The sequence below is a fragment of the Sus scrofa genome, chromosome 3 (assembly GCF_054392235.1).
Source record: "Sus scrofa isolate SSC_HxYL_T2T_F1_AM1 chromosome 3, Sscrofa_HxYL_maternal_Yorkshire_Landrace_v2.0, whole genome shotgun sequence".
Taxonomy (NCBI): Eukaryota; Metazoa; Chordata; class Mammalia; order Artiodactyla; family Suidae; genus Sus; species Sus scrofa.
Window position 1 is genome coordinate 115,588,565 of NC_139385.1, and position 22,751 is coordinate 115,611,315.

Sequence of the window (22,751 nt, forward strand, 5' to 3'; positions counted from 1 at the left end):
GAAACGGGACAGGTCTGCTCCCAGCTCCCTTGAAGATCTGGCCTCAGGCCCCCATCTCTGTCACTGCTGTCCTCTCCCAACCTCCCTCTGTCATTTGCTGAGCATACATGAACTTGGCTCACTGTTTCTCTCTCCATCCTGACTCCCATCATCATCTCTGGCAACTTGAACATGCACATGGACAATCTGATGACACCTCTGGGGCCTAAACACTTCTGATGGTCCTTTCTAACACAGCATACCCTCAAATATGTGTTGACAGCACGTCAACAATGGGTACATTTGAAGAGGCTTCATTTATCTTCAAAATTAAAATGCCTATAACTAGAGTGATTATTTTCCAAAGTGCGAATGAAGAACACCAAAATCATTTCAATTATATTATTTTTGGAAATACTTATTGATAACAAATTGGTTTTTATATTAGGGCCCTAGTACAATAAGTATATTCCAAAACTATTTTCCAAAATAAAATTTTTTCTTCAAAAAATTAACTCATGTGTACATTGAAGTGACACTGGGAAAAAAAAACTCCTTTATATCAATTATCTGCACATTCAAAATCATAAGAAGAAGAGTTGTTCCTAGTACTTGAGTTCTTTAGTTTCTCAGCTAATTCTGTCACTAGTAATGTGTCACTGGTATGTTTACAAAGAATTTCCTTTTTGAAGCTAGTTTTAGTATTTTGAAGTTTCCAAACAAATCTGTTTGCAATTGCTTTCGAAGTAAAATTTACAGTTATTAAACTTGAAATTGCTGACACTTTCTCTGTAGACCATGACATTTTTAATTGATGATAACTCCTCAGGTATGAGAGATTTGGTAAGCTCTATGCAAAGTCTGCTAAGTTCATGCAATTTTTAACTCAAAGTTTCTTTTTTTTAAAATTATTTTTATTTATTTTCAAAATTTCGTATGTAAATATTTTGCCCTAGGGATTTACCATTGTGGCTCAGCAGTAACAAACCTGACTAGCATCTATGAGGATGTGGGTTCGATCCCCAGCCTCACTCCGTGGGTTAAGGATCTGGCATTGCCTTGAGCTGTGGCCATAGGTCGCAGACTCAGCTCGGATCTGACGTTGCTGTGGCTGTGGCGTAGGCCAGCAGCTATAGCTCAGATCTGACCCCTAGCCTGGGAACTTCCATATGCTGTGGGTGCAGCCCTAAAAAAAAAAAAAGTCCTAAAATACTGACAGAGGAACTATCTTTTGGCCTCCACTTGGAGTAGCGTTCTCCAATACACATTTTTACAGAGCATAACTTGTCAGGTAAGTCATCTCTATTAGGACTCTATTGAGTGTTTCCCTATGGTGTATGCAACTTAACGTCCTAATAGATGAGTCCTTGGTAGAAGCCAGAAGTAAAAAGTGGAGTTCCACCAACCCATCCTGGCTTATGCTAATGCAACTATTAGTAATAATATCTAGTTAACAAACAGAAAATCCAAGATAAATGCTAAACTAAATGGGACTCAGAACAACAGGTATAAACAGGGATTCTCCCAGGAAACAGCTGTAGCTTTGACCCCTCAGAGGCAGCTCTGTGGTTCTCAATCCTGGCAACCTATCATCGATACCACCAGAGGGCTCTCCAAACCTGCCAATGTTCAGGCTCCCTTCCTGGAGGAGACTAAGCAGTCCTGGGGATTGGGATGGGGTCTGGGAATGACCATTTCACTCTCAAGTAACTCTAACATGCAACTTAGGTTGAAAGTGTCTGCACCAGCCCGATGCACCACTGTTAAGGCTAGATCTGTGTGGTCCTCCTGGGCTGCTCCCTAGCAGCCCGCGATGGTACAGAAACACAGTGATTTAGATAACGGAGAAGAGGGCCGTGCTGCTGCCTGCACCCCTTCAGGTGTGCTGTCACTGGGGCAGGAGAGCAGAGGGGGTGGCCCAGCCACAAACCCTGGTCACACTACCCATGACATGGTCAGAGCAATTGCACAAAATCCTTTCAAACATTTAATTAATCGACTTCTCTACTGTCATGACAAAAATGAACTTGTGGAGAGTTACAGAATTCCAAGGGGAAATAAAAATGTGAAAAATCTCACAAAAACTCTACTTAAGCCTGTCATAAGTGCTGCATTCTAGTCTCAATACTTACTTTAAAAACAATTCTCAAAATTAAAATCCCCAGCACTCCCAAAATGACCTATCATTTTGGCTCATTCTACACATTTATGATCATCTTTCTAACTCCAAGTCTTGAAGTCTGAAAAACCACACTGGCAAAGAATAATAACAAGACATCCTTTCCAAGCCCTGCGTGCCTTGCTGCCCCACGTGCGTCCCATAAAGCGTTGGGGGTTGTCCCAGAGCTGGTCGGGAAGGCAGCTCTTGCTGGTGCTTTGCCTGCTCTGAATTCAGTTCCGAGGCTGTGAGTTGAACTCTGTACAAATGTTCTGGATGATCTTGGGCACGGATTTGTAGAGGTTGTCAAACTCGTCCACAAAGAAGGCATGGTCCCTGGCAGGGTGAGTGGCGATGATTTCCAGCTCCTCCTGTGCAGCCCATGCCACGCCTATTGCGTAGGTGATCACACCTGTGGGGACAAAGCGTTGATGAAGCAGATGTCCCCAAGGAAAGGGACTGAAATGAATCCTTACCTTCCTGCTGCTGTTGGCTGTTGTGTTTGAACACAACCAAATCCACAATCACAGAGGTGCCCAAGGCATTAACGTCTGCTGCATGCCAGCAGCAGTAAAATTGATATAGCTGCTATCTCCTAGGAGTTTACAATATTTTGGAGGAAAAAAACCCAGAAAAATGGAGTCAATGCATGGTAAGAATTCCATGCCCAAGAGCAGCAAGGGGATGACATTTGGGGACAAAAGAAACTGTGGTGCCGTGCAAATTGTACCACATGACACACACTTGCTCTGTGTTTAGAGCCACACACAATTCAGAATCTCGCACCAAAATCCAGTTCAAAATCTTTTTATTTTTTTATATTTTGCCACACACATGGTGTGTGAAGGATCCAGAGATTCAACTAGTGCCACAGCTGTCACCAGAGCCACTGGACCCTGAACCTTCTGAGGCACCAGAGAACTCCCAAGATCTTTTAATCGAAAATGAAACGGTAGTCAAATCCATTTCACCTGCCTTCACTCATCAAGGTCATTTCAAGACCTGCATGTCCTCCAAGTGGCACGTAGCCTAAACAAGATGTTTGCCTTAATTGTTCTCCAGAAACTTGGAGTCAGCTGGGAGCTGAGCGTCAGTTCAGCTGAGCTGGTTAAGACAGGCTGGGACCACTGACCCTCCAACTGGGCATGCGCCGGCGCCCGCTTGGTGACCTTTAGGGCGTGCAGAGGCCTGTGCTTAGTTACGCCTGCGCAGAAGGACTATTCCTGCGCCTTTTTCTAATCACGCTCTCTGCCCCCCCTTCCCCACCCCCCTCCCGCCTCAGACTGCCCGACTCCTTTATTTGTTATCTTATAAATACCCTTGAGCCCCTTGCTTCTGGGGAGGAGGTTTTGAGAGGGGTTCTCTTGTCTGCTTTGCAAATAAACTCTGCTATAAACTTCTGTGTGAGTGGTGGAATTGAATCACTTTAGGCTTGAGGATGACTTTATGAGCTGTAGAATCCAACCTCAATCCTGGCGCAGGAACGAACCGTTGCAAAAGACCCAGAGAGCTGGTGACCCAGCATCTGCTTCATCACCGCAGAGAAGTGTTTAGAGGTAAGGAAGTGGCTGACAGTGTTGACTGATGCAAGGAGGTTGTGGAAGATGAAAGCGAAAACGAAAAAGCTGGTCGCTTGGAGAGAGACGTTTCAGGAGAGGAGATGCCAAAGAAACTAAGTGAATTGCTGTGGGTTGAGCGTGAAAAAGAAATGAAGATGTGGGGCAGCATGTAGAGCTGATCTTTTCAGTGTGGCTGGAAGAGGCAGGTGGTGACTCCAGCAGAACCTGCGGTCAGAGAGAATTGTCTCTCTTTTTAGGAAGTGAGGGACTAGAGCTAGTCTAGAGGCAAATGGGAAAGAGTAGATAGTAGGATTAAAGGGCTCCAACTGTAACAGGGAGCAGGATGCCTCAGCAGGGAGAGGAATTCAGAGACCAGGCCTCTGTTCTCAGTGGGAAAACAGGATGCCTGGCATGTGGTTCTTGATGGGGTACAGATGGTGAGCAGGTCCGTGACCCATGCCCGGCCCCCTCCAGGCTGGCCAGAGTGAGGTGAGCAAGACGGCTGTGAGACGGAGGGCAGAGCCTGCGTGGGGCTTCTGCCCAGGCTCCTTGGGCCCAGCCAGCCACCCATGTCAGTATCTCCAGCACCTCCCTGGTGCCCTGTCCTGCTGACTGGAGAGCCATCCGTACCTCCCACGGTTCTGGTCTAAGCTGCTCTTCTACTGTGGCTCATTCAGCTGCATTTAAACTCATTTAGGCTGCCAGTTCCTTCTCTGACCTCTCCAGTGTCTTTTCTCTGAACATTGGTCTACACTGGGAAAAGCTAGCGCTGCCAAGCTTTGGCTTGGCTTAAAATGTTGCCAAGTGTTTCTGCTCAAGGATGGAAGGGGTGCCCCCCATTAAGATAACAGTATTAGCGATCTGGCTTTTCAGATCCTTGAGTCCACTCCTGTCATAGAGAACTCTCTACTGGCGATTCTGACAGTCACCCAGCCTTGACTTGGACACTCCCAGGGACACAGTACTCATGGCCTCCATGTCCTTTGCATCTATTGGTCCTCATTCTTTAAAGCTGCTCAGACCATCTCCCTTGATCTTCACTTCTTGTGATGAGTAGGCCAAGGATACCCTCTGGATGAGGCCCAAAGGATGGCCATCTAGAAAAATAAGTGTGGAGCTGAACGGAGCTGGGGACAGATGTTTGGAGAAAGCAAGAGAGCCCTGGGTTTTTCAAAAGCTGCCCCACCTGGCTTCTCCTGCTCACTTTGGAACATTGGGCAAGTTGCTTTTAAACCTTAGACCATTTTCTCTCTGCTGATATGAGTCCAAGAGGCCTGGTGACTGCTGGTGCCCTGGCCTTCTGCTGTCCTGCCATCAGGAGTACCCCCCATGGGCTCCAGAGGGTAAATCACTGGGACGACTGTTTGAACCTGGTGTCTGGTTTTGGGTTTCCAGAAGCCAGGACTGCTCATTCCTAACAGCTTGTTTATTTTATACCATTGTTTCGAGAATGATTAAAAGCAGCTTTAAAGAATATGGAAAATGGAGTTCTCGTTGTGGCGCAGTGGAAATGAATCTGACTAGGAACCATGAGGTTGTGGATTCGATCCCTGGCCTTGCTCAGTGGGTTAAGGATCTGGCGTTGCCATGAGCTGTGGTATAGGTTGCAGATGTGGCTCAGATCCCACGTTGCTGTGGCTGTGGTGTAGGCCAGCGGCTACAGCTCTAATTTGACCCCTAGCCTGGGAACCTCCATATGCCGAGGGTGTGGTCCTAGAGAGCCAAAAAAAAAAAAAAAAAAAAAAAAAAAAAATAGGGAAACTCCCGCAAAAGAACCCAAATTAGGAGTTCCCATCATGGCTCAGTGGAAACAAATCTGGCTAGTATCCATGAGGACACAGGTTCAATCCCTGACCTTGCTCAGTGGGTTAAGGATCTGGTGTTGCCATAAGCTGTGGCATTGGTCACAGATGGGGCTCCACTCTGGCGTTGCTGTGGCTGTGGTGTAGGCCAGCAGCTGTAGCCCTGACTCAATCCCTAGTCTGGGAACCTCCATATGCTGCGGGTGCAGTCCTAAAAAGAGGAAAAAAAAAAAAAAAAAAAAAGAACCCAAATTAAATGTAGGCAAAGAAGAAAACTGCCCCCACGATGAGTGAGCCTGTTCTCTAGTACTTACCTACAGGTTTTTGGTGTTCACTGACTGCTTGATTTACTTTTATCATTACTATTATTACTATCACTTGGGGTTTTCACCAGGTTGTTTGCATTTTCCAGGTATTTTATGGCACTTTTCAAAGCAGTGATTACCCATAGAGTCTGTGAAAAAGGCTTTAAAAAGGATTGGTTTTCTAAACATCTACAAAAAAAGATATTTTTATCATTTTTTTCATGGTTTTAAACTTCTGTTGCCATCTTCCAAATTTTCCTAGGGACGTATCTCTTTAAATACTTTGAGGAATTTCCCTATGATGCAGTGAGTTAAGGATCTAGCGCTGATGCTGTCACATAGGTTCAATCCCCAGCCCAGGAACTTCCACATACTGCAGACACAGTCAAAAAAAAAAAAAAATTCAAATGCAAATTTGAGGTCTCCCCCCAAACCTCCAGTATCTGGTTAGCCAGTGATTACAAAGACAGTACTTCTCAGGAGTTCCGGTGGTGGCTCAGCAGTAAGGAAGCCAACTAGGATCCATGAGGATTTGAGTTCCATCCCATGCCTCCCTCAGTGGGTTAAGGATCCTGCCTTGCCATGAGATGTGGTGTAGGTCGCAAACATGGCTCAGATTTAGAGTTGCTGTGGCTGTGGTGTAGGGGCAGCTATAGCTCAAATTCGACTCCTAGCCTGGGAACTTACATATGGCACAGGTGCAGCCCTAAAAAACAAACAACAACAACAAAAAGATAGTACTTCTCTTTCAAAACATCCATTTTCTTTAAATTCCCTACACAATTTGGTGGTCTTCAATGGAGATTAAAGTAAGGAGTTAGATTCCTTTTTAATATCTCACATGTTCGTGAGGAACGCATCAGAGCATGGGACCTAAAGGAGAGGGTTAGTGCCCCCAGTCTCCCGCAGGATCGGGGTTTGCTGTGACACTGTGGGAACCACCTTGGGGCTCCCTGCCTGACCCTTCTCCACTGCCCAGTGGTGCCTGCAGTGTTTACACCCCTAATGCCTTCCCTAGGGATCTGAACACTTTATGCAGTGGTCCAAGCCCCCACCAAACCCCAGGCAGACGCCCGGCGCCAGGCTGCGCAGCAGGACCTGCCCACTCACCCTTGTGATGTGCAACCATGGCTGGTATCCGGACGTCGTCGTAGGACCTCCCGTCCGTGATGAGAATCATTAACTTCCTCTTGTTGGGCTTGGACTTCTTGAAGAGCTGTTCTAGGGCATAGTTGATGGCAGCCCCGGTGCTGGTCCCACCGCTCCAATACCCCACCCTCTTGATGGCGTTGAGGACGTCGGGCTTGGTGGTGTACTGGTCAAATCCAAACTCTAGCCGCTGCTCGTAGGTGTATTGCACGGCCCCGACCCGCGTGTCCGTGTCAGAAATGTCAAACTCCTTGCTGAGGTTGGCCACAAACTGGAGGACAGTGCGGAAGTTGCCTGTCCCCACGCTGCTGGAGCCGTCGATGACGAAGCCGATGTCGGCTGAGTTCAGGCAGGTCTTGCTGCAGGCCAGCCGGTCGGTGTCACAGACCCGCTTCACCAGGGGCTGCACGCTCTTGTGGAGGCCGTACCAGTTCTGCACATTGAGTGAGTAGAAGCCGTTGGTTCTGCACACAGCCTGGAAGACAGAGGGAGGGGCTCGCCAGGTCAGGGGTCTCATCCTCCAACCTGCCTCCATCACCCCCGCCCCCTCCTCCCCAAGGTCGGGGGAGGGAGCTCCGGGACTTGTTTTCTGCATCAGGCCTCCTGACCTGCTCTCTCAATCTGGTTCACCAGGTCAGGTGCTCACCGGGCAGAGGCCCCTGTGGTTCTCTCTGGATGTACTCCCATTCCCTCAGCAAGCTCTCCGCTTTCCTGGAGAGGCATCAGTCCACCCACAGGGAGGAGGGAATCCCTGATTTCAGCTTCCTAGTTTTGCCTCTTCAGACCCCTAGGTTCATTGCATCGGCAGCCATAAGATTGGCATTGATGGGCACCAGCCCTTGAGAGGATTCAAGAAAACGGGTTCTGATTGGGAAAACAAAAAGCACACAGGAGAAATAGCTCAAGAATTGCTTCCGGAGAAGTGCTGCATCCATTTGCAAGAAGGGTTCCCACACATGTGTCAGGCCCCTCACTAGAGGTCTTAGATCATCTCACTGACCCCCCAAATTAACCCTACAGGGTGGAGTTAAAACAAACCCCCTTATCATGAAGGAATGAGCTGAGGGACAGCTGTGAAGTGACATCCCTGAGTCCTTGAGGATGGAAAGCAAATCTGTCTGCCTTCAGAACCTAAGATCTGTCCTCTGGACAACCCTGCCTCCAGGCAAATGAGTATTTATTTACTTGTGCCCAGGCTCATTCCAGAAAAAACTCAAAGCGCCTGCAAATAAACATTGAGCAACCTGGTTGGTGTGCTCCTGGAAGTGACCGTTTCCCCCTTCCTGTGGCCTCCCTCAGGGTCACAGAGAAAGTCACAGACCTGATGGCTATGGATAAAAGTGTATAATTATTTTAAAACCAGAACTGACTTTAAAATATCCCTGGAAATATTTTTAATGGGTCTGTAAACACCTAAATGGGGTTCACGAAACTTTCCATGGACTAGGTGGCATGCAAGAGGAGTGCTGAGGCTGAGCTGAATCCTAGCAAATGGATGGAGAAGAGGGATTCCCACCAGGCAGTCTGAATAGGTCACGACAGGAGAGAGCATGGCACTGGGTGTGGGCGGAAGCCCGAGGGCTGGGGCACAGGGCCCGTGTGCATCACAGGAGATGGCCTAGGAAGGTGGGTGAGGACAGTGATCCAGAAGACCTCACGAGTAATAGTGAATAAGGAAAGATTTGGAGCAAGGACCCCATAGGATTGAAAAAGCGCTTCATAAAGGTGAAGTTCATTGTGAAAACTAAACTGGGGAGACCCAGGATGGAGAAAGAATAGATGTTAAGTACTAGCTTGAACTAAGGAGTTGGCATTGGGCATGGGGGAGAGTGGACAGATATGAAACATGTGACATGGGAGCTGACGAGGTGTCCTGGGGTAAATCTGGGAGTCTGGGACAGCTGTGGGGCCATTCGTGCACAGCCCAGAGGAAGGAGGAATTTGGGTGGGAAAGATGATGCTCTTGGAATTTTACATGTGAGATTTAAGGACATCAGGTGAATAGTCAATTAGCTGGAAACAGATGGCTGTTGAGCTCCAGGCAGACCAGGAGGGGAGACATGTGAGGGTATCATTGCTTGTGAGGGATGCTGAAGCTGTGGCCCTGGAAGAGATTCTGGAGGGAGAAAACCTAGTGGGAGCAGAGAAGAGGGCCACGAACTGAGCCCTGAGGAAGTCTACATTTAGGATACAAGATGGAAAAGAGGAGAGAGCAGATGAAGTGAGAGCCATGCTCAGTCCTAGAGATTAAGGGAGACAGGACTTTCAAGGAAGACAAAGGACAGGATTTTTGCAGTGGGCTGAGCCCTACAAGATCTGGAGATGGAGAACACTAAAGCTGGAGAACAGCCCCCTGCTCTCCTTTCCTCTTTAAACCTAGGGTCCTGTCTTTGGAGGAAGGTTTCCAGGGGGTCCCACTGTACAAAATATACAAAAACAACTGCTTTGGGGCATTAGGTACAAACTATCCTTGGGTTCTGACCCATTGGGCCCTGGGTCAGAACCAGGGGCAGCTGAGTTTGAAAACTTCTCTCTCTGACTTTTTCTTGTTTATCAGAGTGGCTAATTTGCAGTACTTACGTGCACATGTGTACCTGTGTATGTGCTCCAGTGACGCTGGTCTGTCCAGTCGAGGTCCCTTTGGGCTGTGGGAGGAGCCTGGAGGAGCTTTTATGTGAGGCCTTGGGCACCCTGCTCCCCGCAAGGGGCTGAGGCTGGCCTCAGTTCACCAGGTGCATGTGGGGAAGGAGGAGTTTGAGAGGGTGATTCCAGGTTCCAGACTTACTAGTCTCACTGGAGGCCCTCTTCCTAGAAGTGAGCTTAACCCCACTTGAAGGAACAAACGACATGGCCTAGATGGCTGTTACAGCTCTGCAAAGTGCAGGGAATTCTTATGTTGGTGAGTCTCCAGGCACTCACATACCTTGTTTGCAAAGTTGGGCTCCAGCACATATTGCTTCTCATTTTCCACCGCACCTTCAATGGTGATGAAGAAAATATTGATTCCTGACTCTCTTGCAAGCCTTGATGCCTCCTCCACCTTGTCCGTAGGCCAGCCGTCCACCATCACCACGGCCACGTTGGGAGCACCGCCTCTGTTTCCATTGGATTTGGAAAAGAAGTTCTTGGTCACAAAGGAGATGGCCCGGCCTGGAAGAAAAAGAATGCTCATGCTTGGCGTGATCAGGGAACAGATCACAGCAGCATAAAGAGGTACAGAAAAAAGCTCATTCCCTCCCTTGCTGGCTTGTTTCCTTTTTAAATCACATTAACTAGTTTTGGATGTACCATTCAATGATAGTAAGTACATTCTCAGTATTGTGGAACCATCACCGCTAGCCATTTCCCACCCCGCTCCCAGTTTCATTTTACGCCTTTAACTTTTCATTTTTTTTCTCTCTTTTTTTTTTTGGTGGCTTAAACATAAATTTTCTCTCTCTCTCCACTGTGAGTCCAGTATTGACAGGACTGCTTTGCTCCCTGAGGTCATTGAACTCCTTTTATTTTTCTATTCAGTTTCCCACTGGATTAGTCTTCCATTTTATTGTCTAACTCAAGACCTTAAAGAATTTTCTCTTGTATTTTCTTCTAGAGGTTTTGTTGTTTTAGATTTTACATTAGTTTGTTGAATGTTTTGCACGGTGTAAGGTAAGGGTCATGGTTCCTTTTTTTTGCTACACAGATATAGGTTGCTTGGGCAGCATTTGTTGTAAAGGCTAGTCTTTCCTCAGAGTTTGTCTTAGTCTGCTCAGACTTCCCTAACAGTACTACGAACTATGTGGCTTAAACAATAGAAATTTATTTTCTTCCACTTCTGGAGGCTGGAAGTCCAAGATCAAGGTCCAGCAGGATTCAAGTTCTTTTTTTTTTAATTAAAAAAAATTTTTTTTATTACTCAAATGAACTTATCACATCTGTACTTGTATAATGATCATAACAATCTGATTTCACAGGGTTTCCATCCCACAGCCCAAGCACATCCCCCCACCCCCCAGGATTCAAGTTCTGATGAGGGCTAGCTAGCTTCTTGGCTTGCAGATGGCTGACTTCTTACTATGATGTTTGCTATAGGTTTTTCATAAATGTTCTTTATCACATTGAGAAATGCCTTCTCTTTCTAATTTGCTGAGAGTTTCATTAATTTTTTAAATCATGGAAATCTCTCTTCCTTAAAAAAAATGTTTTATACCATTTGCAGCAATATGAATGGACCTAGAGGGTACCATACTAAGTGAAGTAAGTCAGAGAAGGACAAATACTGTATGATGTCACCTTTTTATGGAATCTAAAAAATAATACAAATTAAATCTATGTACAAAATAAACAGATTTACAGACAGAAAACAAACTTATGGTTACCAAAGGGGAAGGGAGGGATAAATTAGGAGTATGGGATTAACAGATGCAAACTACTAGACATAAAATAGATAACAAGGATTTACTTTAAAACACAGGGAAATATTCAGTATCTTGTAATAACCCATAATGGAAAATAATTGGAAAAATATCTATAACTAAATCACTTTACTGAAATTCACACCTGAAATTAACACAATGTTATAAATCAACTATATATCAATTTTAAAAATAAAAAAAATATGTGTTTCCATTGTGGCTTAGCAGGTTAAGAACCTGGCTAGCAGCCATGAGGATGCAGATTTGATTGCTGGCCTTGCTCAGTGTGTTAAAGGAGCCAGTGTTGCCACCAGCTGCAGTGTAGGTCACGGATGTGGCTCGGATCTGGCGTTGCTGTGGCTGTGGTATAGGCTGGCAGATATGGCTCTGATTCGACCCCTAACTTGGGAGCCTCCATATAGTGAGGGTGTGGCCCTAAAAAGACAAAAAAAAATTTTTTAAATAATAAAACTTTTTTGGAGTTCCCTTCGTGGCTCAGTGGCTAGCGAATCCCACTGGGAACCATGGGCTTGCGGGTTTGATCCCTGGTTTTGCTCCGTGGGTTGAGAATCCGGCATTGGGCTGTGGTGTGGGTCACAGATGTGGCTCGGATCCCGCGTTGCTGTGGCTCTGGCATAGACTGGCAGCTATGGCTCTGATTGGACCCCTGGCCTGGGAACCTCCACATGCTGTGGGTGCGGCCGTAGAAAAGACAAAAAGACAAAAAAAAAGTAATAATAATAATAAAACTTTTAGGGACCAGCAAGCAGGTGAGAAACTTTCATGGGAACAAAAGTGTCCATTCTCTGCCTGGGTGCTGGAACCCACCTAAGCCTGTAAGCCAACCCCATGCTGTTTCTGAAAGTGTGGGGTAGGTTGAGTTGACCTGAAGTAACGGAAGCCTCTCCCTGGGATCTGGCAACTTGGGGTGTGCTTGGTGCTCCACGAGCTGCTGGGTATGGAAGGCTCTTTTCTGGGTTCAGTGGAATCTGTGTCCAGTTCCACCAGGGGCATAGGTCTGGCTGGCCCAGGAGGCACTGCCCACACTAAGAACTTGGAGATCTGTTCTAGCCTGGCTGTGCTGCCTACCTGGCCATGTGGACTTTGCTACATCACTCAAAGCCTCTGGGCCTAGGTCTCCCTGAAAACAGCCTGCCTCAGCTGAGAGCAACACTTGTGAGGGATAACATAGTCTCCCAACATGCCTTTCTTAAGCACACACTTCACTCTGCCTGGGGCCTCAGGAAATTTTTGAAATCAAGGAGGGTGACCAACTGTCCCAGTTTTAGCACTGAAATCTGCATGTGGCCCTGGGCAAATTGGGATGACTGGTCATCCTGGAGTCAGCATAGCCGTGTACAGAAAAGCAGGGCTCTTAACCTAGGCACTGTGGATTCCTGGGGCACTGGGGGTGAGTACCCACAAATCCCCTGAATTTATACATAGTACTTTGTGCGTATAAGTACTTATTTGGGCACGAGAGCCAAAGCTTTCAAAGAGGTCCTCAACCTAAATGAAAGTTAAGAGCTACCTTCTAAAGACGTTAGCGTTAATGTCATTATACTTGATGCTTCTCTGGTTTTGGCCAGCATTCTGGCTCCATTGGCTGGTATAATCTTATCTGTTACATGAAAGGATCAAATGGTTACATATTTAGTTGCTGGGGAAATGTCTTGGGGAACCCATGTTAAGTTGCATAGATCATAGTTGCTAAGGGAAATGCCGACTGCTGAGAACTGCTTGCATAGCTAAAGGCTAATTCACCTCAAGGCTAGAGGCATTCAGCAGTCCCTTGTGTTTAATGTTAGCTGCCTGTAGACGGAGCACAGGGAAATATCAGAAGGTCACTTGACTTCCCCCAGTTTTCAATTTGGAGGCCATGGTTCATTCAGGTTCAACATATATTCCATCCACCTTCCAGCATGTCTTGAAAGCAGAAGCTGGAAATCTGGAAACTATGTTGTTGAGACTCCCTTGCAGCTATAGTTCTGGATTTGTTTTAGTTTCATAAAATGATATATACACATGATATTTAGAAACTAAAAGTGAGGCAGAGACTGTGCTTTAATTCTGCTATTTCTGCTGACAAGTCTGTAGAGTGTTTGACTTCTCTGGGGGTGGTGGTAGCAGAGGTGTCTATATTTGGTCATGAGCTATCTTTTTTTTTTTTTTTTTTTTTTTGCATTTAAGGACATACCTGCAGGATATGGAAATTTCCAGGCTAGGGGTCAAATCAGAGCTATGGCTGCTGGCCTATACCACAGCCACAGCAACTTGGGATCCGAGCCATGTCTGCAACCTATGCCACAGTTCACGGCAATGCCAGATCCCTGACCCACTGAGCGAAGCCAGGGATTGAACCCATATCCTCATGGGAGTACATCCATCCTGCTGTGGGTAGATATACTCATCCACAGCGGGAACTTCTGGTCATGAGCTATCTCTCTCTTTTTTTTTTTTTTTTTTTTTTTTTGTCGTCTTTTGTCTTTTCAGGGCCACCCCTTAGGCATATGGAGGTTCCCAGACTAGGGGTCTAATCAGAGCTATTGCTGCTGGCCTACGCCAGAGCCACAGAAATGCCAGATTCGAGCTGTGTCTGCGACCTATACCACAGCTCACGGCAACACCGGATCCCTAACCCACTGAGCAAGGCCAGGGATCGAACCTGCAACCTCATGATTCCTAGTTGGATTTGTTTCTGCTGCACCACAATGGGAACTCCATGAGCTATCTTGATGTTGAGGTAGCATTCACTCTGTGGCTGTGCATGGAGCAGGCAAGGTCTGGTTTGGGAGCTGGCAGAAGCTTCATGGTCATGGCGCCTTCTTGTCTGAAGCAGATTCCTGAAGAGGATGTGGTGGCAGAACAGAGAATGCAATTTCCTGATCTTGGAAGAGGCATAGCTCTTTGGAGGTCCTAGTTCTGCAGAAAGCCTTGGGAAGTTATCTCTGAAAGCTCAGCCTAGAGTCCAATTCTTCAGTAATTCTCAAAGCCATTTAATATCCTGAGATAAATCTCTTTCTGCCTAAACCAGCTGGAATGGATTTTGTGTGTGTGTGTGTGTGTGGTTTTCTTAGGGCTGCATCTGTGGTGTATGGAAGTTCCAAGGCTAGGGGTCTAATCAGAGCTACAGCTGCTGTCCTACACCACAGCCACAGCATTGTGTGATATGAGCTGCATCTGCGACCTACACCACAGCTCACAGCAACCCCGAATCCTTAACCCACTGAGCAGGGCCAGGGATCAAACCTGCATCTTCATGGATGCTAGTTGGATTCATTATCACTGAGTCACAATGGGAACTTCTGGAATGGATTCTGTTTTCTAAACCCAAACTCTGATCAGTACAGGGCAGAGATAAGACATGGCGTCCACTGTAAAAAAGTCCGCTGATTTTATTAAGATACCTCTCTAATCCCATCAAGGAAATGGAATGTCTTCTGAAGTTTTCCTCCTAAAGTTTTACTGGAATTTCACTGATCTAAGTATTAAACTGAAAACAAATCTCACTTCAATCCTATCTGGTTTGTGATGAGGCAATACTGATTTGGTGTCCTGGATAGCAGTGACTTGGCCAGTGTTTACTTAGAATTGTTCAGAGATCAAAGGCTCTTCATTTGCTAGATGCTAATATACAGAGATATACGGCAGGGGAGGGAAATAATCAGATTTACTGTAATTCCAAAGATGCTCCTGCAAAGATGGATCTATTCCCTATGTGAACTCCTCGCCAAGGAATAGTGGCTCGTTTCTCCATTTACCTGGATTGTGACAGGTTCCCTGAGAAGTGGACAGCCCTCTCAGGGCCCCAAAGCCAGAATACCATTTATAAATTGGCATATTGGCATGGGTTCATTGGCAGCCTTTGAGCTTGGTTAGTGTGAAACCACTTCCTAATACCTGGTCACCTCTGGGCAACTGATAAAATGGAGCTTCTGGACCTGTGCCACTGAGGACTAGACCTTGACCTTGGAATTCTGGTACCTCCCCCATGTCACCACCACCCAGGCTCAGGCATCAGAGGAGACTCTACTTGAAACAAAGACCATGTCTCTCATGGCACAATTATCACTATAGCAGGAATCTCATTGGAAGAAGATTCCCAAGGGCACTGCAGAGCTTCCTGAATGGAACTGCTTACGAACTTTATTTATTATTAAATTATTTTTAACAATATGTAGAGAAAAATAGTTGACTTACAGACCAGTCAGAGAAGAGTCATAATCCTGCTTGTCCTGGGGAAAGCTGCCATCCTGAGGAAACAGGCACGCCAATACTCTCCAGCCTGTGTTTGATAATGGTTTTTGCCCCCTGAACCTATGCTAATACTTTAGAAAAGATACAGATACTAGGTGAGTCATTTCTTGATGGATTATTTTGATTTCCTCCTCTTCCTGCCTAGAATGTTAACCGGCAACCACATAGAAAGAGCGCCGTGGTAGCAGGATGGTCTGACTCGGGATCACATACCTACATTAGAAAGCCCTCCTCTCTGGGTGATTTTTTCTATGGCCGTCTTCAGATCCCGGGAATTCATGTGAGTCTTGAGATTAAATTGGGTAGCAGGGTTGTCTCTGAAGATTCAGAACAAGAAATAAAAATTAGCTGGACAGTTATTACACTTTGGAGGAAAGCAGAAATCAGAGTTGATTGGAGTTCCCGTCGTGGCTCAGCGGGTTAGGAACCTGGACTAGTATCCATGAGGATGCAGGTTTGATCCTTGGCCTCTCTCAGTGGGTGAAGGATTCAGCATTGCTGTGAGCTCTGCTGTAGGTCACAGATGCGGTTCAGATCGTGCGTTGCTGTGGCTGTGGTGTAGGCCGGCAGCTGTAGCTCCAATTCAATCCCTAGCCTGGGAGCTTCCATATGCCAAAGGTACAGCCTTAAAAAAGAAAAAAGAAAAAAGAAAAAAAAAGCCAGAGTTGATTGTTTTATATATGAATGGAATGGAAGTTGCTTCGAAGCTTTAAGCTGGTATTTATAAAATGCCTCCCCCCACCGCCCCACGGGGTGCAGAATGAAGAGTGAGATGGGAGGACTGGGTCCTCAGCAGTGTGTGTAGAGAAAATAAGGCTGTTTCAGGACTCAGGTGTGGGTTCTGGTTTTGACTGTGCTATTTCCTAGCTGTGTGACCTTGAGAAGTCATCTAACTTCTCTGGGCCTATTTCCTCATCCAGATAAAAGTAAAGAACATGACATTCATATTGCTAAAAAGCAGGACTGTTGTCAAGCGGGATTTTGCAAATGTCAAGATGTCCCCAGACCCTCCTCTCCAGGAAGGGAGTCTCAGCTGATAGCCACCCCCGCCCCACTGCCGGGTTACCCCAGCCCTGGGACTGCATCTTAACAGTGGTGTCACAAAGAATCCCTTCCTCTTTTCCATTCTGTGGCTCCTGTGACTAGGTGAGAATACTCAAGTCTTACTGGAAGGCCAGTGTCTATTTTATTGAAGCCTGAAGAAGGTTAGCTGGAGAGGATTTGGAGCAACTTCAGTGGAGAAACAGGATGAGACGCCTTCTCTAGAGGGGAGTCTCCTTGGGTAACAGGCTGGGGAGCAGCTGAGCGGGGGTGTGGTACGCCTTCCATGACCTTTCATGACACGAGGGAGGTGTGTCGGGAGGGATGAGGGCTCTGGCGGTGGATGTGTGTGGTCACAGCCAGGATGAAGTGGGTTGTGGTGGAACCACATCTCGTGAAGCACTGACACTCAGCCACAGGCAGAGCTTCACGCCAGTTCCCTCCAAGGTCACCTGGCGCCCCGAACTCCAGAAGAGCCTGCACTTGCTTCAGTGCTTTGACGCTGCTGTCTTGAAATTGCTAATAATTGTGGAAAATGGGTCCATGCGAATTGTCCTGACTGCAGATTACTCAGCCTTCAAGGAGAGGGAGAAGGAGACTTTTAAAAGCAGTCTTTCCACAAACACCTGGAAGAGATCCAGGAAGAAGCAGGTTTCAGCAGTTTGGGGTGGAATTCTGAGGCCCTGAGGTGGCTTCTCAGGCAGTCCTCTGGGGAACCCGGAAATTCCAGGAAGCCAGTTCCCCAGCACCTGAGGGGAGGCATCCCCTGGTGCCCTCCTTGCTCCGACCCTATTTTCCGATCCTCTTTGCCATCCATGTTGGAGGAGAGTTTGGAAAATGGTTGGAAGGATGCCCCTCTGTCCTCCATCTCGTAGTGAACAAGGGACATCGGCTGGTTTTTAGACAAAACCAAAGCAAACTGCCCAGAGGCTGCTTCTCTAAAGGGAGGTGATGTTGGAGTTAGGTCAAGGATCGGGTGTTGTCAGTGCTGTGGTGAGAGTTCAATCCCTGGCCCTGGAATTTTCGAATGCCACAGGTGTGGCCAAAAAGGGAAAAGAAAGGAAAAGAAAGGATTGGTGAAGGATTGGTGATGTGAGCCTGGGAAGACAAGGAAATGTTTGAGATAAGCTCAACCAAAGTGGCTGTTGGGGGAAAAATCCAACCAGAGGAAAAGCCACCAGATGAAAGCCAGGTGCTAGTTTAGGATTAAACACCAACAGACAACAGCAATAAAGCAAACCACAGAATGGAGAAATGTGGGTGTTCTGGCTGAGCTGGACCTCACTATCTACCCACGGTGTGAAGCCTGTGGACCGAGGCTGCTTGACACACCCCAAAGGCAGGTCCTCGGGAAGGGAGTAGAGTGCTATCAGCTTAGTCATCTAACCTCAGAGCTCCAGGGCTTGCGGGTTTCTATTCTTACAGATCAATTTCATGAAATACTGCCCCCTACTGGCCATCTAGGCCCGAAACCTGGACCCATCAGTCTTACTTTTATCCCTACCTCTGTGTTTCTGTGCAGATCTGAGGTCAGACCCCCTTAACGTCTGGCTGGTTCTTATGTATCACTGTGTCAGCCTTTGTAATACTGGTTAATATGTCTTTCTACCAGAGAACTCTTTCCATGTTCAGCTGACTGCAAAATTCCTCTGCTCAAAAATCATCAGAGGCTCTCATTGTTAAGCTTCCTATTTTGGCTTTCAAAGTCCATCCAGAATTCATTGCAACCTACCAGGCTCATACCGTTCTCACGCTCACCTATATTCTATGTGGAATGAGTTACTCGCTGTTTCCTGGTTTTCTAGCTCTGGGCCTTTGCTCATCAATTTCCTCATCAGGGAGACCCTAACCATGCCCACCCTCCAAGTCCAGCTACCTGTCTCCCTGGCCCCCGGCCTCAGCTGACCATCACTGAGCCTGACTCAGCTTCCTCTAACCCATGACACCTCACGCAGTATGTGGCACCTTCAGGAACTCAATTAACAGTATTAAAGAGATATATATTTCTTCTTTCTTCTTCTGTGCATCTCAACCTCTAAATGCTGGTGTTCCCCGAGGTGAAGTCTCCCTCATGCATCCCTTCTCACGTGACTCACATCCCTGGGAAAGTCTCATCAGCTTCATCCACCAGGGTTCACTGACCATTCGCATGCCAACAGCTTTCCAGTGTACACTGAATGGTCCTTTCTCTTGGACCTCAGAATAGATAAAAAGGCTTCCATACATCTCCATCTGGAATATGCCCTATGGTACGCAGGTGTGGTCCATAGGCTCCTTAGGTCAGATATCTCCAAAACTGAAGTCCTTTATCTTCCATACCTGCTCCACTCAACCACCCATTCCTTCCTCAGTTCCTCTGCTGATGCATTGAGGCAGCCCAGCAGTATGCATTCCTGCCACCCTCTGACGCCGTCCTCATCAAAGGCTATGTCTTGTCAGCCCAGCCTCTTGAATACATCTTGTGTCTCTCATCCTTTCCATCCTCAAGTTTTCTTTTCTGACCTATTGCTACAGCTTCCTACCTGGTCTTCATGTACCACGGTGACCTCTGCAGAGGGTGATTCATCCAGTAGGCGCCGAGTGCCTCTCAGAGGTGGATTAACCTGGGCGCTAATGGGACCTCTTTCAAGGGACCTTATTTTATTTTTTGTCGTTTTGTGTTCTTTGTCTTAAAAGGGTTCCCAAAGTCTGGATCAACCCTTGGTGACAAAGGAATATAAACTTTTTGGGGCCTGAAAAGAATGAGTTGAAACAACAAAAATATTATTAGCTACAAAATAGAAAATTGCACAGTGGAGATTGACGACAACAAACAAGGGATTGTCTACCAAACCTAATGCTACGTACGCTTCATTAACTGTAAAATTTTTAACTCCTAAAACCTTAGTTACCCTTGAAAATGATTTGTGGGCTAGATTTTCTCACTTTGCAAGATTTCCTGAGTGTGTCTGACAGTTGTGAAGAAATCCTAGCTGATCACAAATTGTGTTTCTCATAGACATGTAATTTCAAAAGCAAAATTATAAAATTTTCTTTCAAAAGTTTTTACAGGAATAAAATATTTGAATGTGGAACCTAGTCACCTACTCATATCTATAGCATTCCTGTCTTACTGTTGATCACTTTGCAGTAAGAAAGATTGATCACCTCTTTCCCATATTATATGTGTTGTTAAGCCTTGTTCTTCACAGTAGTTATGTTCTATGAAGTTGTTGCAAAGAGCAGATTAGCAGATTCTAAGCCATTGCTCCTGGAGAAAATACTGGGTTAGGTTCCTCTGGGTACAAGATTTTCATCAATAGATCAATATAGAAACTTGTTCTATGTATGTTTCTTTTTCAAGACACCCTACTTAATATATAAGTGTCTTACAAATAATTAAATGCAAACTTTCTGTATAATGAAACATGAGCTGAGAAGGGTTTTTGACATTTTCCTGACCCTGGGGAAGGCTACTGTAAATTTTCTTTTGGCTTTCTGCCTCACAATGCTATCTACTATGCTTAAAAAAAAAAAAAAATCTGTCATTTCATGAATTCCTAAGTTCAGCCACTTTCTGTCTTCCAGAACTTCATCATGCATTATAGATATTAATTACTGTAATACTTTCTGGAGCAGACTCACAGATCAATGAATTTCCTTTTTTTTTCCTAAATGTACCAAATCATCACTTCATTAACATTGAACTCATGACCAACAGCACGATAAGTTGCCTGAAGAAAATTTATCTAACACTTCCAGTTTCTCCATTAAGCATGTTGCTGCCTTCATGTGCTTAGAACACCAGACAGCACTTCAGCGCAACACTTGGAGTCATTAAAAATGGAGAAATCAGTGAAAAGCAGAAAAATGTGAAACACGTGGTGCTAAATAGACTGAGAAGGACACTTGTTTGTAGTAGGAGCTGAAATAAGGAGGCAGAGCGTGGCCTTGTTTGACCTCAGCAGGAAATGTTGTGTCTCTTTCCCTCTCTGTACGTGTCACGTGCAAGTGCCGTGAGCAGTGACTTTGGAGTTACAAGGACATTTTAGTGAACGGGTGAATTTGCAAATATGGAATCCTCAAATCCTGAAGGTTGACTGTAAGCTACTTGAGAACAGGCGCTACGTCCCAGTATTTCCTATCCTTCATGCTTAGTATACAGGGGGTCATAGAGAATCATGGCAGGAAGGGAGGGAGGTCAGATGTCCCTTCCTCGCTTGTATCATCCCCACTGGAGCCAAACACTCCCCTCTGAGCTCGGCACTCATCGTGACATCATAGAGGTAGATGAATCCATCTGCAGAAGCAGACAGATGAGCTATTCATACGCCCAATGAATAGATGCTTTTAATTTTATTTAATGTTATTTCTTTTAAAAATATTGCCTCCTCACCAGCTGGCGAAGGCCTAAAGAACAGAATCTCTATCACAGTTATTTATTTATTTTTAATGAATTGAAAGGTTGGATCAGAGGATCTCTGAAGCGCTTTCCAATTGCTACAATTACCATTAGGGCCAAAGCCAAGGAGCTCATCCACCAAGGGACTGAACAGGCAAACGGAGTCAAACCACTTGGATGAATTTTACATTCGTATCCCCTGCAAATGGCACAGTGCGCAGAGCATGGTAAACACTCAATAAATCTTTATTAAAATGTAATGTAATTAAATTATAGGAATGAACGATGAATGTTTACCCTGCAGAGTGTGGCAGCTCTTAGTACCAGAGTACATGGGTGTCTGTGTCCTTTTTTTAGGATATATGGGCTGGTGGCCTGACAGCCTAACCTGGTTCCTTTTTCAGAGAGAAAGATTATTAAAAGTTCAAAGAGGTACTCCCTCATGGCTCAGCAGGTTAAGGATCTGGTGGTGGTGCTACTATGGCTCCTTGTTGCTGCTCTGGGTGCAGGTTTGATCCCTGGCCTGGGAACTTTCACATCGTGGGTGCAGCCAAAAAAAATTCAAAGAAGTATGCCACTATATGTATATTTTTTGGATATATGGGCTGGTGGCTTGACACCCTAGCCTGTCTCCTTTTTCAGAGGTGAAGATTATTCGAAAAGTTCGAAGAGATATGCTACTATATTTTTATGTAAGCAGCTTTTTAATTTGTAATGTTATTAGAAGATCTCATTAAAGGAAAATATATTTCCCTCAGTGACATCAAAGATTGCCTTGGAAACTAAGAGAAGAAAATAAACAAAGAGGTTTCGAGCTCAAGGAGAAAATATCAAATTAGTCAAGGTTTGGAAGAGAGCTAAGACTAATGAAGAGAAATTACAGGGAGCCAGCATTTGACTATGCATAGAAAGGGATAATTTATGCAGTAGGAAGGAGCTTTCCTGCAAGTGTGTGAGAGGAAAGAACACCTGTCAGAGATGGGTGTGGGTGATTCCTAGGAAGGCTGGGGACCTGGGGGCAGGGACCTGGACACACAATAGTGTCACCAGACCTCTCCAGTGACAAGACCCATCTGAGGTGCCCTGTCCAATGGCACAGGTTGCCAGGTCTCCTCCCAGAAGGAACCCAGTTCTGTAGGTCTGAGCTGGGGATGGAGATTTTTTTTTTCAACAAGGATCCAGGTGAATTTCATCCAAAGGAAAGTTTGGGAAGCCCTGGATTTTAAAGGACTTCTGAGGTACTTTCGGTCTCAAGGCTCCCATTTGGTTGAAGTCCCAGAGGCTGTTGGTTCACCCCATAACACTTTCAGTCACACGGAGTGAACCTCTCAGATGAATTTTTATGTCAGTCAAGATACATTAATCCTAATCCCTAAAGCAGGACCCTTCCCACACTGTTTCCTCCAATAAGGAATCTCCGTAAGGCTGCAATCAAATAGCCTGACCATACTTACACTTCCAATTTTCTTAAGGCTAAAATGTGATGATTTACAGACTTAGTCATTGAGACGAACCATGCTGTGACCTCAGGAAGATGTAGAAGGGGACCCTGATGTCTAAGGACATGCTGGTGGCAGCAGGTTGGGTGGCAGCTGTGTCCCTGGAGGGCATTACCTGGCTCAGAATGAAAATGGTTCTGCCCCCAGTCCCTCGAAGGACTGAGCATCTGTGGCCAACCCGGTGGCCTGCGCCAGTCTGCTCAGGGACTCAGCAGAACTAGCATCTT

General features: G+C 46.0%; 1 protein-coding gene and 1 long non-coding RNA gene across 16 annotated transcripts in view; one reads left to right on the top strand and one right to left on the bottom strand.

Moving 5' to 3' along the window:
• Window positions 1–1,953: 1,953 nt before the first annotated feature.
• VIT (vitrin) overlaps window positions 1,954–22,751 on the bottom strand; it is a 114,550-nt gene continuing 93,752 nt past the window's right edge. For 10 of the 12 annotated variants that reach the window (XM_013996219.3, XM_021087635.2, XM_013996220.3 and 7 more), the window contains 4 exons: window positions 15,817–15,920; window positions 9,876–10,102; window positions 6,914–7,427; window positions 1,954–2,549 (listed from right to left, as the gene is read on the bottom strand). In XM_013996219.3, the coding sequence (XP_013851673.3) occupies window positions 2,371–2,549; window positions 6,914–7,427; window positions 9,876–10,102; window positions 15,817–15,920 (1,024 nt within the window). In that variant the 3' untranslated portion in view covers window positions 1,954–2,370. The remainder of the gene's footprint in view (window positions 2,550–6,913; window positions 7,428–9,875; window positions 10,103–15,816; window positions 15,921–22,751) is intronic. The other 2 variants (XR_014842248.1, XR_014842249.1) reach the window with 1 other exon arrangement.
• LOC110260034 (uncharacterized) overlaps window positions 3,476–22,751 on the top strand; it is a 149,295-nt gene continuing 130,019 nt past the window's right edge. For all 4 annotated transcript variants that reach the window (XR_014842259.1, XR_014842257.1, XR_014842258.1 and 1 more), the window contains exons 1-2: window positions 3,476–3,693; window positions 10,004–10,165. This is a non-coding gene — a long non-coding RNA (uncharacterized LOC110260034). The remainder of the gene's footprint in view (window positions 3,694–10,003; window positions 10,166–22,751) is intronic.